The sequence below is a fragment of the Eleutherodactylus coqui genome, chromosome 2, assembly GCF_035609145.1.
Source record: "Eleutherodactylus coqui strain aEleCoq1 chromosome 2, aEleCoq1.hap1, whole genome shotgun sequence".
Taxonomy (NCBI): Eukaryota; Metazoa; Chordata; class Amphibia; order Anura; family Eleutherodactylidae; genus Eleutherodactylus; species Eleutherodactylus coqui.
Window position 1 is genome coordinate 136,830,561 of NC_089838.1, and position 18,619 is coordinate 136,849,179.

The 18,619-nt window shown below is 40.9% G+C and overlaps 1 protein-coding gene across 1 annotated transcript in view; it reads right to left on the bottom strand.

The window, feature by feature from the left end:
* PTPRR (protein tyrosine phosphatase receptor type R) overlaps window positions 1–18,619 on the bottom strand; it is a 159,137-nt gene that overhangs the window by 95,779 nt on the left and 44,739 nt on the right. Inside the window, exons 3-4 of the mRNA XM_066591638.1 lie at window positions 3,674–3,787; window positions 3,103–3,258 (exon numbers count right to left, since the gene is read on the bottom strand). Of these exons, the coding sequence (XP_066447735.1) occupies window positions 3,103–3,258; window positions 3,674–3,787 (270 nt within the window). The remainder of the gene's footprint in view (window positions 1–3,102; window positions 3,259–3,673; window positions 3,788–18,619) is intronic.

Sequence of the window (18,619 nt, forward strand, 5' to 3'; positions counted from 1 at the left end):
TGCCTACACAATTCTGTCCCTGTAGTATCAATGGAGGGTGCAATGCTCTGCACAGACGATTTTTTGAAAAAAAAAAAAATGCAACACTGCTAACAGCAGCCAGCACAGTACTGCACACGCTTAAATTTGGCCCTAGAAAGGACCGTTGAGGTTCTTGAAGGCTACACTCACTCCTAACACTCTCCCTGCCTAAGCACCACTTCTGTCCCTAATACCGGGTGCAATGCTCTGCACTGCCGATTTTGAGAAAAAAAAATAAAAAATTTCCACTGCTAACTGAAGCAGCCTGCACACACGTAGATGTGGCCCTAAGAAGGACCGTTGGGGTTCTTGAAGCCTACACTCACTACAAACACTCTCCCTACAGCAACTCCAATAGAACAGCACTTTCCCTCACTAACTCACACGGCATCTGAGGCGAGCCGCGGGAGGGGCCGACTTTTATACTCGGGTGACATCTGATCGCCCCAGCCACTCACAGCAGGGGGGTGGTATAGGGCTTGAACGTCACAGGGGGAAGTTGTAATGCCTTCCCTTCTTTCAATTGGCCAGAAAAGCGCGCTAACGTCTCAAAGAGGAAACTGAAAGTAACCCGAACACCGCGTGGTGCTCGTTACGAGTAACGAGCATCCCGAACACCCTAATATTCGCACGAATATCAAGCTCGGACGAGTACGTTCGCTCATCTCTATTAATAACATATCAGCAGGAATTCTGCATGACTGGACTAAAAATTGTGACTGCACCTGACATATTTTTTTCAACCTTAAATTGTGTTAATGACCATAGAAGTTCATAGTTTACCCCATAGTGGACCTATAAGAACTAGTCAGTGGAGTTACTCCATATTACACATGTAATTTCCAGGTATAATACTGTATGTATTGCGAATGTCGTTGTATGGTAGGGAGATAATTATCATGTACCTTTCCCTGGAGTATGGCTTTGTTTATTTCTATCTGTTACTATGGTTCCTCATTCTGTCTTGTAACTTAATACTGCACATTATGTGGATTCCAAGATGAGAACCGTCAACAATGTACCCATCAACCTACAGTATGTTCATTACTAACAGCTATGAGCAGATGTTTAATTCAGTGGAGTTGTTACCGTTTTTTCACCTTTATGCATCAAGAGTGTCCATTTAATGTTGGTTTTATGTGATTTTATTCAGTTTCACAATGTTAAAAAAGTGAACTATAATCTAAATTTTTATTGCAGTGCTCCTGAACAGATTATTTTATTATTTTAGGAATAAAAATTCCAAATGGGAAATATTCTTTTGCTAAAATGAAATGTTATATTATTTTACAGGGGTTTTCAAGAAATACAAGGGGGTGCTGATAAGGCTTAAGCCTTACCCCCAAAAGTTGAGCAAGGAAGCTGTAAATTGCAGGGTTTACTTGTCTATTTGTCTATATCCAGTGGTGCAAAAACCTATGATTTTAATTTATCATTTTTTTTCCGGTCCAAAGTGAACATGGCAGCATCTCCAAAGACATTCAGTGTGGAAGAGCATGGGACCATAATCGAGTTCCTGTTTCTCCAAGTGAAAGGTGCAAAGCAGATGCATGATGAAATGTCACAAACTTTGGGTGACAGTGGCCCTTCATATGCAACAGTTAGAAGTCGGGTTGTAAATTTTAAAACTGGCCATTTCGGTGTTGAAAGTGAGAAACTCAGTGGAAGGCTTGTCTCCGTCTCCTTGCCTGCAAATGTGAAAGCCATCCATGACATGATCATGGAGGACTGCCGAATATCAGCCAAAAGTATTGCTATATATCTGTGGATATTGCGTGAGAGAGCTGGTGCCATTATCCACAATGACTTGGGGAGGAGAATGCTTACAGCCAAGTGGATCTCAACACTTTTGACAACTGAATAGAAGAAGAGACGTCTGGAGACATCGGTGGTGTTTTGGAGCATTTTGCAAGAAATGAGTCAGATTTCCTGGACAAACTGGTAACTGGTGATGAGACATGGATCTAATGTTATGATCCAGAGACAAAGGGACAGTCTAAGGAATGGAGGCACAGTGGTTCCCCCAGGCCAACGAAGTTCAGTGTGCAATGGTCAGCGCAGAAGCAAATGGCAACCATTTTTTGGGATAAGAAGGGAGTCCTGTTCATGGACTACCTCCCAAAGTGTTCAACCATCAATGTAACATATTACTGTTCATTATTGACAAAGCAGAGGCAAAATATTAAGGAAAGACGTAGAGGAAAGCTTTTGCAAAGCGGTCATCCTGTTGCATGACAATGCGCCGTCACACACTGTAGGTGCCAGTATTGCAAAAATGACCTCCTTAGGCTTTCAACTGATACCCCATCCACCCTATTTGTCCGACCTGGCTCTGTCTGACTACCATCTGTTCCCCAATCTCAAAAAACACCTAAAGGGACAACAGTTTGGGAGCATTTTGGATGCAACTAATACTGCAAATGAGGGGTTTGACCAGCAGTCGCAAGAATTCTATTTGCAGGGACTTAAAAATCTGCAGGAGAGATGTCACAAGTGCATCCTAGGGGAATATGTAGAATAGTGTGACAGTTTCAGCTTCCTAGCTCAATTTTTTTGAGGTAAGGCTCAATACTTTCATCACCCCCTCGTACATCATTACGTGGTGGCCATTGAAATGAATAGTTGTTCATGTAATTCATAAAGAGGTATGTTCTCAAAGGGGGGAGCTATTCGTACAGGAGTGCTGTCCATACGTTACTAAGTGGGGGACCCCCTTCTAAGCCATCCTAACAGAGCATATGGAACGAACTTGCTAATGTTTTCAGAAAGCAATAATTATCCCAATATTATTTCCCATACCACTATCAGTAATGTGAAAATGCCTAAAGTCATCTTGCACTATCATATACAAGATGACTAATTGTCACTACAGGAGCAACACCTGGTTTGCATTTGACAATTTAAGCCCTACATTTGGGAAGGAAATATATGTGGTCATGCAGATTCTTCTACACCCCTGAGATAGTCCTATTTTATTGTAGATAGAAACATTTTTATTCTGGGGGCTGCCTAACTTTTTATTTCTTATTGCTCATATACAAACATACATGCAAATACATGATTACTGTATAATAGAATTACCTCTGGAGAGACTTCGGTTATTCCAAAATGGGACAATCTTTGGTGCAGCGTGTGCAGATTGAGTGACCGTAGAACCTCAGCCGAGGGCAGTGTGTCTGGTACACCTATCTTTTTGTTGAGTGGAGAAATAAACAGCTCAACACAGTTCTTCTTTCCCTAAGTGAGAGAGATATGACTTAGCTTCCTTTTTTGTTGTAAGCAACCATCAAGAAGAAGAGGCAATTGCAACATAAAGCATACACAACTGTATAGTTCTTTAGAATTTCAGATGTGGCAGGTTTGAGGTGTTTGGTAGTTGCTAAATGTCAAATGATAATTAAAAGAAAAAACAATCTGATGACTAATGAAGAAGTATGTATTTCCACACAAACATGTACAAGGAACTAAGTGAAACCCCTAGACCACAACATGTTGCTTTCCAATGGAAAGAAGAAGTTATGCGAATCATTACAAGATGTCTGCATGAAATGAAGGCAAAACATTGAAAAATCTCTCTCTGCTTTCTATACTGTGTGTATAACATGTGGCAAAAGGGTAAAACGTCTTCTCAGTAAAAGTATAGTGCCCTTACATTTAGGCGATTGATGTGAACCTGCTGTGGCATAAGGCCTAGAGCTGCAGCAACTCCTTGACGAAACTTCCGGAGCAAAGTTGTATTTAGTTTGTTAACATCCATTTTTAACATCTGGAAAAAAAAAGATAGATATAGTTGTAAAAATAGTAAAAATACGTATAAATGTGTCTTCTATGCAATTTATAGTATGTACAATGATAAATGAAAATCCATTTAATATATTTCACTGGCCATCACACATTCTCCATCATCAAGAAATAAGGACTCCCAGGAGACAGGTACAAAGGCATCTAATGAGTTTATAGAAATTGCAAAGTTGGTAAGGGGCCCTGAGTTGGGGTGGCCATATACAGTAGGGCTTTTTCCGCCTGGTGTTTTTTTTTTAACGCTGCGATTATTTTCAATGGGACTTTCTAATATTAAAATCGCATTGCACAAAAATCGCAAGTTTGTGCGATGCAATTTTAACATTAGAAGGTCCCATTGACATTTCCATTAAAAAAAAAACGCAGCGATATCACAGCATGAAAAAAAACGCCAGTGGGTAAATGCCCTTAGATGTTGATTGACTGAACCTGCCAATCTCAGTGGGTATGGTCAATCATCTAATGTGTATGGGTGTCTCCCAAGTCCACCGTGATGGCAGATCAGGTGGTTGGATTTGAATTGGCTGATCTTTTTCTTCTTGGAAGGTAGGCCAAACACATCTAGCAGCAGCTTTCTCGTCTTACTACATTCAGAACACATGCACACTGGGCAGTGGAGCATGCATGTGTATGGGGATGCCAGGCAATGGGCAGCCCTATACAATACAAATGCTAATACTGCTGAAAATTGGACCTGACTTCACATGCATTGTTTTGTGTCACCTGGTGATGTTGCAGATGTAATAACTAGGACTACTGTGATTGCATGATGAGTAGACCAAAAAGCAAAGACCCATCTATTGTTACTAGAGATGAGCGAGCATACTCGCTAAGGACAATTACTCGATCGAGCATTGTCCTTAGAGAGTACCTGCCTGCTCGGAAGAAAAGGTTTGGCTGCCGGCGCGGGTGAGAGGTGAGTTGCAGCAGTGAGCAGGGGGGAGCGGGGGAGAGAGGGAGAGAGAGATCTCCCCTCCGTTGCTCCCCGCTCTACCCCGCCACTCCCCGCCTGCCGCAGGCAGCTGAACCTTTTCTTCCGAGCGGGCAGGTACTCGCTAAGGGCAATACTCGCTCGAGTAATTGCCCTTAGTGAGTATGCTCGCTCATCTCTAATTGTTACCCAAAAACAAATCAGTGAAGTGGTAAAAAAAAATCACCTCTAGGTTACCACTGCATTTCTACTGGACAATAACATGAATATATATGTATTATATATATATAATATATATATCTGTGCACTGTTTCTAACACTATGCCATCTCTCTATCTGAAACTGAATCTCTCAAAAACTGAACTTCTTGTGTTTCCGCCATATACTGACACACCTAAGCCTGATATCTCTATCTCAGTTTGTGGTTCCACTAAAACTCCTCGGCATTATGCACGCTGTTTTGGGATCATATTTGATTCTGACCTTTCCTGCACTCCCCATAGTCAATCACTTTCTCGCTCATGCCATCTCCTAAATCTGTCCTTTCCTCACTATGGAAACAGCAACAACTCTTACTGTCACCCTTATTCATTCTTGGCTTGTTTACTGCAACTTGCTACTGATTGGTCTTACCCTTACTAAACTCTCCCCTCGTCTATCCACCCTCAATACAGGAGCCAGGCTAATCTTTTTGTTAAGCCACTGCACGAATGCCCCCACCCTGTGCCATTCACTGCACTAGCTGCCCGTCAAATATTTATTACTATTAGCCATTTAGTCGTTCACGACCCTCAGCGACTCTCAAATATAGAGCACAATATAAACTCATCACTCTGATCTATAAGGCCCTCCACAATGCTGCATCTCCCTATATCGCCTCCCTCATCTCTGTCTACCACCCTACTTGTACTCTAAGGACCTTGCACTAAATTCCTCTCTAATCTGAATCTCCCACTCTCGCCTCCAAGCTTTTTCCCAAGCTGCACCAGTTCTTTGAAATGGATTACCCTAGACAATCAGGTTAATTCCCAACGCATACAGCTCTAAGCGTGCTCTAAAAACACATCTCTTTACCATATCCCCTAATCTAAACCTTTCTCCATCTACCCTGCCTCTACACTCCCCCTTGGAAACCTGAGCCCCTTCTTCCCACTGCATCCCCCACACATCACACCACACCTCTTACCTGTCTATTCACAAACACAGCTGGTGATCCACTCACACAGCTTTATATATGTATAGCATCCTACGTGTATACTTCCGTATAGTCTGTAAGTTCTTGCAAACAGGACCCTCACCCCTATTGTTCAAGATGCGTATTGGTTTATTACTGGATGGCATGTCCTGTTTTTGTACTCGAGCGAGTATTGTCCTTAGTGAGTACCTGCCCGCTCGTGAGAAAAGATTCTAGTGCCGGTGGGGGTGAGCAGTGGGTTGCGGGAGTGAGCAGGAGGGAGCATGGGGGAGAGAGAGATCTCCCTCCCCCGTTCACCCCCGCTGCTCCCCGCCCCCCGAATCTTTTCTCACGAGCGGGCAGGTACTCGCTAAGGACATAACTCGCTCGAGTTTTTGCCCTTAGCGAGTATGCTCGCTCATCTCTAATGTTTACCCCTTTTTTAAAATGCTACAGAAAAATTATATATATATATATATATATATATATATATATATATATATATATATCTCCTTTAGGAGATTGCACCACTGTATGTCTAAGGGCTCCTGCACACTTGCATTTTTTTGCGCAGTTTTTTCACGCGATTGTCAATGGGACTTTCTAATGTTAAAAACACATTGCACAAAAATTGCAAAGAACCAACTTGCAATGCGTTTTTAACATTAAAAAAGTCCCATTGACAATCGAGTAAAAAACGTAGCGATATCGCAGCATTAAAAGAACACAAGTTGGTGAAAGCCCTTCTATTTACATGACAACCAGCTATTTTCATGATCATTGAATTCAGTGTATTTTTGACACAGGAAAAGACAATTTGTTGCATGATGGAAATAGTTTTAGATACTCAGACTATGACATGTGAAGGGAAGTCCTATATCAATATTTGCTTTAAATATAATATTCTCTTTTACAACTGAGACCTACAGAAATCAATCAAAGATGAAAAATAGTAATTATTACATATGCAAATGAACAATCCCAGATATAATTCGTATGTCTGACAAGTTAAAAAGCAGATGCTACCTTTAATAATGTATAGCACAGCATACAGAGAAGACATCAGAGATGCATGCCGGCCATTCACCATGCCCGACACACCTTGCTAATTGCTGACGGCTATGTATTTTTTAAAGCTATAACAACATATGAGTGTGTTACATTTCCAGGTGAAGAAACAAGCAAATCTTACCTTTTAACTCGAACGTGGGTTTATTTTCATTCTAGCGTTATATAATCAAGGTGAGACGCTAAACCTTTCAGTATGAAGCAGTCTCACTGCCTGCACTCCTCATGGTTCACTGCAATACTCTGAACACCTGGCTTTGGAGAGATGATGACACTTTCTATAAATTGTCTCACTAATTAGCTTTACAATTTCCAAGCAGCTTTCTGCCTCTTCTGTAGTGGCTGAATGTTACAGGTAAAAACTAACTACACTGTTGGACTACAGGATATGGTATAGAAAAAGATACAAAATAGCATCCCTCTAGATTAATATAGCTAATAGATCCTATGATATTCGATCCATTACATGCACATAGGTAAAAGGTGAAGCCCCCTGGTGCAAGCACTTCGTGACATTTTCTCGGCAGGCTGTTTTAGCAGCCTGGCACGGTTTGCCATTGCCTTCCCCAGTCATCTTTACCCCCCAGCAAGCTGGGTACTCATTTTACCAACCTCAGAAGGATGAGTCAACCTAGAGCTGGCTACCTGAACCAAACTAGGATTGAACCCACAACCTTCAGGTCATGAGTGAGAGCTTAGGACTGCATACTACTGCCTTAACACTCTGTGCCACTGATAATTGAAATAACTGCATGCACCGTTCAGTGTGTCTGTCTGTTTTTGCACGTTTACAGTTATTTTTTTGTCATTGATCCTGTACAACTAAATATTACACAGTTACAGTTGACAGATTAGATGCTGCCTGCTTTTGTTTCCAGAGAGATGACAGTTCCATATCTGCTCTGACTTGTACCCCTGGGTAACCCATCTACTGTTTGATTACAGTTGGGATTCAAAAAAGTATAAATTCTTTATTCCCTCCCAAGTGTAGTTGTGGAATTTGTGCATTGTAAGAAGGGTGAATTTAATATTCTCCATTTGTAAGCGACAGACTAAATACATAAGCTTCAGGCTTCCTTCAGACATTGTAAAAAAAAGTTAGACTAATCGTATATGTTTTTTTACAGATCAGTATTTACCCAGTAGAAAATAAAAGCAATGGGAGGCAAATACTTAGTAAATACTGATGACATCTGGTTGTAATGTCATGTGGAACACATCTGTAGTAGGGATACGCATTATGGACATATTTAAATACGCTCATATGAAACTGGCCTGAAAGTAAGAAAAAATGCCACTACAAAGAAAGATGTTTGTACAGCATTTTATACATTACTATAGACCTACTGTTACTGCATAATAGTTTCAGAATGTACCCCCATAACTCTTGCCCCTAAAGTTTAATATGAAAACCGTTTGATCATCATGGCTTGGCTTCGCGAATACATATTTAAGTAAAGGGCTGTTCACATCTACTACAGGCTTGATGGTGATTGATAAGTGCAATTCAGGATAGGCAGATCCGGCCACAGCGCTTGCAGGGGAAAATTTGTCCTGAATTCGATGCTGCAGTGCCCTGGTTCTTTCTCCATTTCCTCTTGGCCTTGGGAGCAGCCCAGTGAACGTTCTCAAAAGAGGAGGCAGTTTGATACATGATGTGCTTCCAAGCTCTGCAATCGGAGGCTAGAGCAGACCACACTTGGTAGTCATTATGGCAATATGACAGGCTTCAAGGGATTTCTTCAGAGAATCCTTATACCTCTTCCTTGGTGCCTCTCTGTTTTGTTGAGCAGTTGTGAGCTCGCCATACAGCACTATCTTGAGCATGGACATTTATGAAATTGTTCCCTGTTCCACCTTTCCCCACAAATCATTTGTGTTCTTGGCTGTACAGGGAAGAACTGATTGGCCAAATACAAAGGCAGAACTGTTTTTTAAACACTACATGACATCCCCTTTCTCCCTCAATGGTTCCTTAGGCAACCATCTATTCCTTCACATCCCACTCCAGACAAAGTGAGAGATACGCTGCTAATACTTCTCTTGTCAATGAAATGCAGTAGAAAAATAGAAAACATATTTCTTTTTTCAAGCTAATATCCTGAATTGCTTTTAATTTGTTGAAGGCATTACTCTATTGCACTTATTACTCATCTTGAAATGCAAGTCAGCTAACCTCCTACTCCTAGAAGGATTTTGTAATGGTTAATTGAGTTGAGCATGCAGCACAATCAATGTAGATAAATGCAAGGGTCTGAAAGGCCCTAAAGGCCCATTTACACGCAACAATTATGGCTCTAAATTTGTTCAAACGATGGCATATGTGCAATAATTGTTGCATGTAAACGCTGCCATTGTGCACTTTTTGTCTGAACGATTGTTCCAAAGAATAATGTGTCAACAGCACTCAATTTATCCCCAGAAAGAAAGGTCCAGCTGGGGAAGGAGCACAACACATGCGTAAGAAATAGCAAAAAATGCCAAGCCAACCTCGAGGTTGTAGACCAACAGCCCCTTGTACTGGTCAAATGTAAGGATATCGAAGAAGTGGCAGCATAACAGGTGCTTCAAATCATCATTATGTAAAACAGGACTTTCTTTATTGTTTCATCATTAAAAAGGCAACGTTTCGACCACTCATGGTCTTTATCAAGCCGCTAGTATATGAAACAGGGCGGTAAGTCTGAACGATGATTTTTAGGTGAGCTTAAAATCCATCGTTCAGACCGCACACTGTGTTCTCTATGAGAGCAGAAGATTACATTGTATTCTTCCAGCAGCCCATGCGAGGACAATGGAACTGATTGCAGAGCTGACACCACATGCTAGGTTCTGCAAGCAGCTCCTTGCGGCTCATTTACACGCTAATGAAGATGATAAAGGCTAATGGACATTAGTGTTCATTAGCACCTTATGCAAAACGATCGCTAAAACTGTCAATCTTTCAATAGTTTGAAAGATTGTCTTTGCGTGTAAATTGGCTTTAATATGCTATTATTGCACACTGAGAATATATAACATACAGTAAGGGGCCTTTGGGCTAGTTACATGGGGCAATTATCAGTTGGACAATTGTTTGCATGAACATTCATTCCCAACAACTGCCAAGCAATCAAATTATAATTTGTTAATTTTTGTTGCCTGTATCTTTTAGGTAGGTGCAAAAAATTATATTTTCTCAGTAACTTATCCCCTTGTGTGAACAGGAGATGTGCTGCCAACAGTAATGGCAATAAATGGGCACATGAGGTGTGAATGATTGCTCACGTAGACATTACTTTTCCAACATGTAATATGACATGCTATGACGTACATCTGAGACAAGGGAACTCTGATAGGTCTGACGTGTGACATGACATGCTATGACATACATCAGAGACAAGGGAACTGTAATAGGCCTGACGTGATATGACATGCTATGGCGTACATCTGAGACATGGGAACTCTAATAGGCCTGACGTGTGACATGACATGCTATGACATACATCTGACACAAGGGAACTCTAATAGGCCTGACGTGATATGACATGCTATGACATACATCTGAGACAAGGGAACTCTAATAGGCCTGACATGTGATATAACATGCTATGATGTACATCTGAAACAAGGGAACTCTAATAGGCCTGACGTGTGACATGACATGCTATGACATACATCTGAGACATGATACCTCTAATAGGTCTGATGTGTGACATGACATGCTATGACGTACATCTGAGACATGGTAACTCTAATAGGCCTGACATGTGATATGACATGCTATGATGTACAGCTGAGACACGATACCTGTAATAGGTCTGACGTGTGACATGACATGCTATGACGTACAGATGGGACACGGTAACTCTAATAGGTCTGATGTGTGACATGACATGACGTACATCTGAGACATAGTACCTTTAATAGGTCTGATGTGTGACATGACAGGCTATTACGTACATCTGAGACAAGGGAACTCCAATAGGTCTGAGGTGTGACATGACATGTGACATGCTATCGCTCTTTTCTCCTTAGGGAGAGCAACTGTATACTATAAACTAAGTGAGGAGACTCAAATGGCCAAGCACGCTCCTCTGGGTAATATGCAAATAAGGGAGATGGAATAAATCCTCCACAGTGCCACCTATTGAAAGGCAGCATTCCTTCAAGTCAAAGTCAGACTTTTTATACAAGCCTTGTTACAATGACTGGGAATTAAAAGCAAAGCCAGACCCCATGTACATACAGCTGTTTCCGGGTTATTGCCCTTCATCAGTGTACAGTAGGAGTCTGGCTTTTGGCACTGTGGAGGATTTATTCCATCTCCCTTATTTGCATATTACCCAGAGGAGCATGCTTGGCCATTTGAGTCTCCTCACTTAGTTTATAGTATACAGTTGCTCTCCCTAAGGAGAAAAGAGCGTTTCTGACCCCTGTCCCAGGCCTCTCACTAGCAAAAAGCCAGACTCCTACTGTACACTGATGAAGGGCAATAACCCGGAAACAGCTGTATGTACATGGGGTCTGGCTTTGCTTTTAATTCCCAGTCATTGTAACAAGGCTTGTATAAAAAGTCTGACTTTGACTTGAAGGAATGCTGCCTTTCAATAGGTGGCACTGTGGAGGATTTATTCCATCTCCCTTATTTGCATAATGACATGCTATGACATACATCTGAGACAAGGGAACTCTAATAGGTCTGACGTGAGACATGACATGCTATAACGTACATCTGAGACATGAGGACACTTTTAACTATTCATGTATTTAATACAAACCTATATTGGAGACTAAGAGCACCTTTGAATGAAACCGTGTGTTAAAAATTTGATTAATTGCAGAACTAAAATGTTTATATATAAAAATATTGATGTAACGCTGAGTAACTATAAGTTTATTTGTAATCAGTGGAAATCTAGAAGGTTTTCCCATCAAATAAAGCTTCTCAAACTGCTTCACATTATTAAGCAGACATAACAACTGACAAGAAATTTTAGTGTTCCATTCTGCCACTTCAGAAACACCCAGCAGGGAATATATACTGAGAGGTAATGGAGGAAACAAAGCTTCAGAAAGGGAAGGAAGGAAATTTCTGGAATAACTAGTTTAAACACAAGGAAATAGAATACATAATTCCCTTGATAGTGGATAGGGTCCCTGGACTAACTAACCTTCCAGACTTTGCAGAACTCCTTTAACCCCTCTGTGATCAGCCATATGTGTTTCTACAGCATTCACTGAGGTGCCCAAGGCTAGGCTGCTGTAAAAACATGGGAGTCTAGTTAAAGACCGGAACAGCAGTCTGTGCCGGGAAAAGTCGGGGCTTGGCTTCCTACTCACAGTGGGGCTCCCGTTCTAAAGGCTTGGAGCACAAAAACCTCAGATCCTGGCTTTTAACTCCTTATATCTTGCAAGCTGCTGATAGGTCCACTTGACAGCTGGAGGTCTGATCAAGGTCTATGGGGCCCCTACCTATGCTAGCTTGTTAGATTCAGCTTCTGACAGCGTCTTATGGAAGGGCTGTCAAAAGTATGCTACACTACATTCCTCCCCAAACATGCAATGAAAGGTAAACAGTATATGTATCCCAAAGTGGTGCAACATCTCATCCTAGCAAAACAAGTGCTCATACGTCCATGTTGGTGAAAAAATAAAACTGTTATGGTTCTTTGGATGCAATAATGAAAAAAGTGAAAAAAATGGCCTGGTTATTAAGGTGGGTGCAAAATAGGCTGCTCTCTAACTAAGGGGTTAAGTCACAGTTTTGCTGCTATCCAGTGATTATTCTGACATTTGTGGCAGTGAATACATATCTGTTTCATTGTGCTCTCTTACTCAACACACCCACTCACCATCTGTTTCTGACCGTTTTATCGCAAATTATTATTACTAACCACATGACTTGCAAGAGCAGGTTGTAAATGATTAATATTTAGTACCTGTCAAGGAAAACTCCAAAGGAAATCGACAGTTAAAATAAAGGCTTTGCACAACAGAACAAGCACAGTTCTAATTCCTATAGCAAATGCAATATCTGCATTCAATAGATCCGCATACGGACAACTAAAGTATAGAAACTTCAACTTACGGAAGTAGCCTTCTTTTTTTTTTCTACATGTTCCCATAATTATTGCAGCTCCTCTATGGTAACTCTGCGAAGTATACTAACTGAAATATATATCTTATCAAAAATCTGTACAGTATGTTCGCACATATTGGAGATATTGCAATTGAAAATGGGAAAAAATGACAATTTTTTAAACATTTTTCCCAATTCTGGCACTTTTAATAAATATCCCCAAATTCTATCTGACTATTTTTACTACCTAAATGAAGTACGATGTATGGCAAAAACACAATGTCAGAATCACTTGGATATGCAAAACCTTAAGTGCTCACACCCACTTGTGTTTTTTTATCGCTGTGATATCGCTGCGTTTCTTTTAAACGAGATTGTCAATGGGACTTTGTAATGCTAAAAACGCATCACACAAAAATTGCAAGTTTGTGCTTTGCAATTTTTGTGCGATGCATTCTTAACATTAGAAAGTCCTATTGACAATCGCGTTAAAAAAACGCAGCGATATTGCAGCGTTAAAAAAACGCTAGTGGAAAGGCACCCTTAAAGTGACGCATGTCAGATTTCAAAAATTTGGCTTGGTCATTAAGACGCAAACAGGCTTGGTCACTAAAGGGTTAAAACTTGTGCCAAATTATATTCCATCTTAACTGTGGAAACTGAAAGGTGATCGCCTGTTGATGCTGATGGCACCCCAAACCATGACTCCGTGTTGATGAACTGTGTGGCACTCCAAAATGGAGGAAGGATCAGCCTGATTACCTCCAGACCCCCGCTCAGCAATCTTGACAGAATATTGATTTGTCACTGAACTCCACATTGTGCCATTCATTATGCCAGGCAGCTCTGGAGCAACGCCACTACAAGCATTTATGCCGATGGTGTAGTGTGAGGGGCAGCTTTTGCAACGGAAGGCTTGACAGCTAAATTGTCTTAGCCAAGCTATGCAAAACTGTTATCATTGACATTGGAGCATTAAATGTTTCCGCAGGTGTGACAACATTTCCAAGGTTAGCTTTCCAAATTAGTTACCCCCTTTTGCCACATTCTCAGATCTTGTAAATTGGCCCAAAACTGGATCAACTTATTTGTGTGAACAGACCCTGAAAATTACATAGTGCCATGATGAAATCTTCACAATGTTGCATTTTCTCTGTCAAGTAATATATCTGGATTAAAAAATATATTTTTTTTTGGCAGTCTTTCATGTAGGTTTTTATTTTTTCACCAAAAGTCGGAAGCAAATCCAGAATACAGGCAAAATATAAGTCCTTCTGTATATTTCCATTATTCTTTTGATTCAACTCCTGGCTTTGGCTAAAAACAGCTGCCACAAACACCTGTGTATTTAAAAAAAAAAAAAAACTTGCTTGGGAAGTCACCCCATAAGCTAGCTTTTTGGAAAATGACACTTTTTTAGCATTTCGATGTAGTTTTTTTTTCCCAGCAAAATCATCCACTGTGTCTAGATGTTTGCTGTAGGTCAACAGAGAAATATGAAACACCCTCCAAGCATTACTCACTGAGATGAATAGTATAACTTGTGTTATCAATATGTTAAAAATAAAAGCAGATAAATAGACAAACAAACACTAAAATCCAGGCTGCTACCTGTGACACATCAACACAGATAGACAAACAAACCCACCCACGGGAGCACCCAAAGGATTTCAACACCTTAGCTATGGTTACAATGGGAGTAACCAATATTAAGATCACATCCTCTCCCCTTAGTGTGTTGCACCATAACAAGGTGAAAGCCCCCCAGTATGGTACGGTAGGGAAAAGATACAAAAAATGTAAGAACACTGTTTAAGAATGACTCATTATGCATGAAAGACCATCTAGATATTATCTGACAGATACAAAAAAAGAGAACACATAAAAGCTCATAGATGACAAACGTGAAAAAGGTCAATTGGCAGATAAAAAATGCCCCTCAATATCCTAATAGACAAGTAAGTGCCGAATACTGAGTTATGCACCAATCTTGATAGTTCGAGAGCATGTGGACTTTGAACGACAATACAGCCAATTAAGACTGCCTTTAGTTGTTATCGAGTCACACAACATCCCTTACTTAATGTCTATGGCCCTGCCACTCCCCCCCCCCCCAAAAAAAAAATAAATCCAATACACTAATCATAAAAAGACTATCTCCAAAATGATATATAATAACTCAGCTGTATGCGTTTCCCTCATCCCCCATACTGGACTAGCTCATCAGGAGCCATGTCTACTGTGCAGAAAGCAGGGCAAAGTAACTAATGAGATAAAAATAACAGAGCGCCGTTCAGCCCTGATGCCAGGCTGACGGCAAGTCAGATAGTGCCAGCACTGTGTTAGACCATCCATGTGCGCGATCATCATGCTAGTGACCCCGAGGTACTTACCTTCAGGGTATATAGTATATATAGTAACATTTTCCATTTCTTAGCAGATCAGAATATAGTACTGTATATCATGTTCTATTTTTACTAGATTGGTGTTCTTAAATCAATTTAAAGACTATAGTATAATTTGCTATAGTTTACATTTCTGCAATTGTTCCTGTTTTACAAGTTTCAATGTCAAATTACATTTGTAATCTCTTATACAAGGAAACATATCAGATGCATAGCAGCTTGATAGATTTGCCCCAGATGGCCTCATACGGTCAAAGAGCTTCTGTCTTGATATGTTGCATTCTGTTACTATAATATGCAGCCAATCTATTTTTACCATCGATTGGTCTTAATGTCATCTCGTATTCTCAGGGGTTTTATAGTTTATTCCTGCATTACTGTAAACTGAACTGTACAATAACCCATTAGTAAGGAATCATAGACAAAGAGTGCGATTGGAACCAAGTATATTGCGTTGGCTATTCCAAAAGATGTCTAAAAATCATCTAGCATCTTCATTCCTCAAAGATATTGGTCTTCACGTTAGGAACAGGAGCAATGACTAACTTGACATCATAAGATATTTTATTAAATAGTCTACCAAGCAGCTGTCACGTTTGTTTTCTTACAAATGGGTCATTACCCCAATTCCAAAAGAACTCTCTTTTCTTGAGCATGCCAAGAATTATTAACTGTAGGTGTCATCAGCTATATAAGTTGCCTTCAGTCACAAACATCTAAGCAATATGATGCAATGTACTGTCTGTGGTGTAGATTGCTAGCATAAGTCCATCATCATGCCCAACAATGAGTTTGATAGCCATCATGCCTTCTATGCCACTGGCGAATAGAAGAACAGATGAAGTAGAATATGCCTTGAATTGGGATCACTAAGATTGTGTTTTCCTTCATAAAACCTTGTTTAGACTTATTCCTTGCTGCTGAGGACTAGCATATCAAATTAAAATCCCATAAAATAGGACTGTTGTAACATCCTAGGTGTTACTATAGTAGTTCTGTTGAGCACTGGATTTAAAAAGTCTCTGTACCTTTCAGCCACTTATGGTCTTCCTGCATTATTCAACAGGTCATCAACAGTGCCAGCCTTAGGCTAGATGGCACACTGTGCAAAATATTTATTGGCACCCCTCCTCCGTTTTAAGAAAGACTATTTTTAATTGCACTGATAGCAGACTGCCTGCACTCGTACACAGGGGCGTAACTAAAGGCTCAGGGGCCCTGATGTAAAACGTGAGCTAGGGTCCCCCCTCTATCTGTATCTGTACCCGTACCCATACCTAAACCATGCTGCACAGAGACATAACTTGAAGCTTCTGGGCCCCAATGCAAAACCTGTTACAGGGCCCCCAACTATAATGCTTTATTCATAGTACTGGGCTCCCTATATGGAGAAGAGAGGCCTTATGGGCCCCCTAAGGCTTCTGGGCCCGGGTGCAACCGCATCCCCTGCACCCTCTATAGTTACGCCCCTGCTCGTACAGTATGCTTGTGCAGAAAGCAGCACCATAGCAGTATATCCACATCAGAACAACAGTGAATAAATGCTGTGCCAGAACCAAGCTCATAACATAAATGCACCCTTGAGCTAAGCTCATAAAATAAATCCAGGAAGAGAAGCAAGCTCAGTATATAAATACAGAACCAGAACCAAGCACATAACATAATTACAGTAGCAGACCTAAGTAATTGTGTTGTGGGGGCACCGATGGGCTGACAGTGGTGCCTTGAAACATCAGAAGACAGTGATTGATGTAGCGCCACAAGATGCTGCTGCACGAAGGATGAAGAGTATTTGGCTAAGTGGTCATCAGGAGGACAATCACCCCAAGCCTAAAAGCTGGCGGCTGGCACCCTGTAAGACTGTTCATGTCAAACATAGGTAAGGCTGGCTATGACCATGAATCAGTTGGGCACACTAAGCTTTTACACTTCACACTAGCAATCTGAGGGAATGGAAACAAAACAGTATTACAAAATTAGAGCCCCAAATAATGTGCTAACAAACCCTGCAGAGGCTTTAGTAGCTTTAGGTTACAGAAACTTTCATCCTGAAGAATAAAGTAATGTTGTAGTGCCGCCTAATGACAATAAATAATATTGCAAACTTAGTAGCTGGAGTTGCTACTAACAATTTGATGTTTGTTTGTTAATATAGCATCTTATTTATAACTAGAACCTTTTATGTTTTCAAGATGGTGAGGCATACTAGCAATGCTGAATGGTAATAAGATCTTTAAGGGTTTGACTGTCCTTGTACATTAGTATATAGTAGAACATTAAGGCTTCTTGCACCTGAGTGTATTACAGCTGTGTACAAATTCCAAAAAGTATGGAGGCATAACACAGTACCCGCATAACTCTGTGGGCCCATACTGTACCTCTCTATCCCTCTGATTCATACAAAGCCTACAGGACATTCCATCAGATGCCACATTACAGAGGCCCAATACATTGGCACACCTGGAACCAGGGGCGTAACTATAGAGGGTGCAGGGGATGCGATTGCACCCGGGCCCAGGAGTCTTAGGGGGCCCATCAGGCCTCTCTTCTCCATATAGGAAGCCCAGTACTATGAATAAAGCATTATAGTTGGGGGCCCTGTTACAGGTTTTGCATTGGGGCCCAGCATGTTTTAGGTATGGGTACGGGTACAGATACAGATAGAGGGGGGCCCCAGCTCACATTTTGCATCAGGGCCCCTGAGCCTTTAGTTACGCCCCTGCCTGGAACTGTAGGTATTCCTATGCTCTGTGCCTATAGCTCTGCTCATTAGAGCTTTATATTGACAACTGTTTAAACTGAACGATCAGCGAATGAGCCAACAGTGATTTTCATGCTTGCATGAAATGAACACTAAACAAGTTATTGTTCAATCATTGGCCGTGTTCACACCGCATGACTTTTCAAATTCGAACAATCCAGCAATTATTTTTTTTGACGATAACTGTTTTTCGTAAAAGCACCTCGAGGGCTTATTCAGATGAATGTATGTGTTAATAGGTTCGCCTGTGCGGAACGTATATTCGCATGAATGAAGTGAGGAGATAGCAAGAAGCAGACTGATACATCCTTGCTAGTCGATTGTTTTTTAAGGTGATGGAAATGCCCGTTCACATGCTTGCTTGTAACATCCTTCCTGTGGATTCCAATGGCAATTA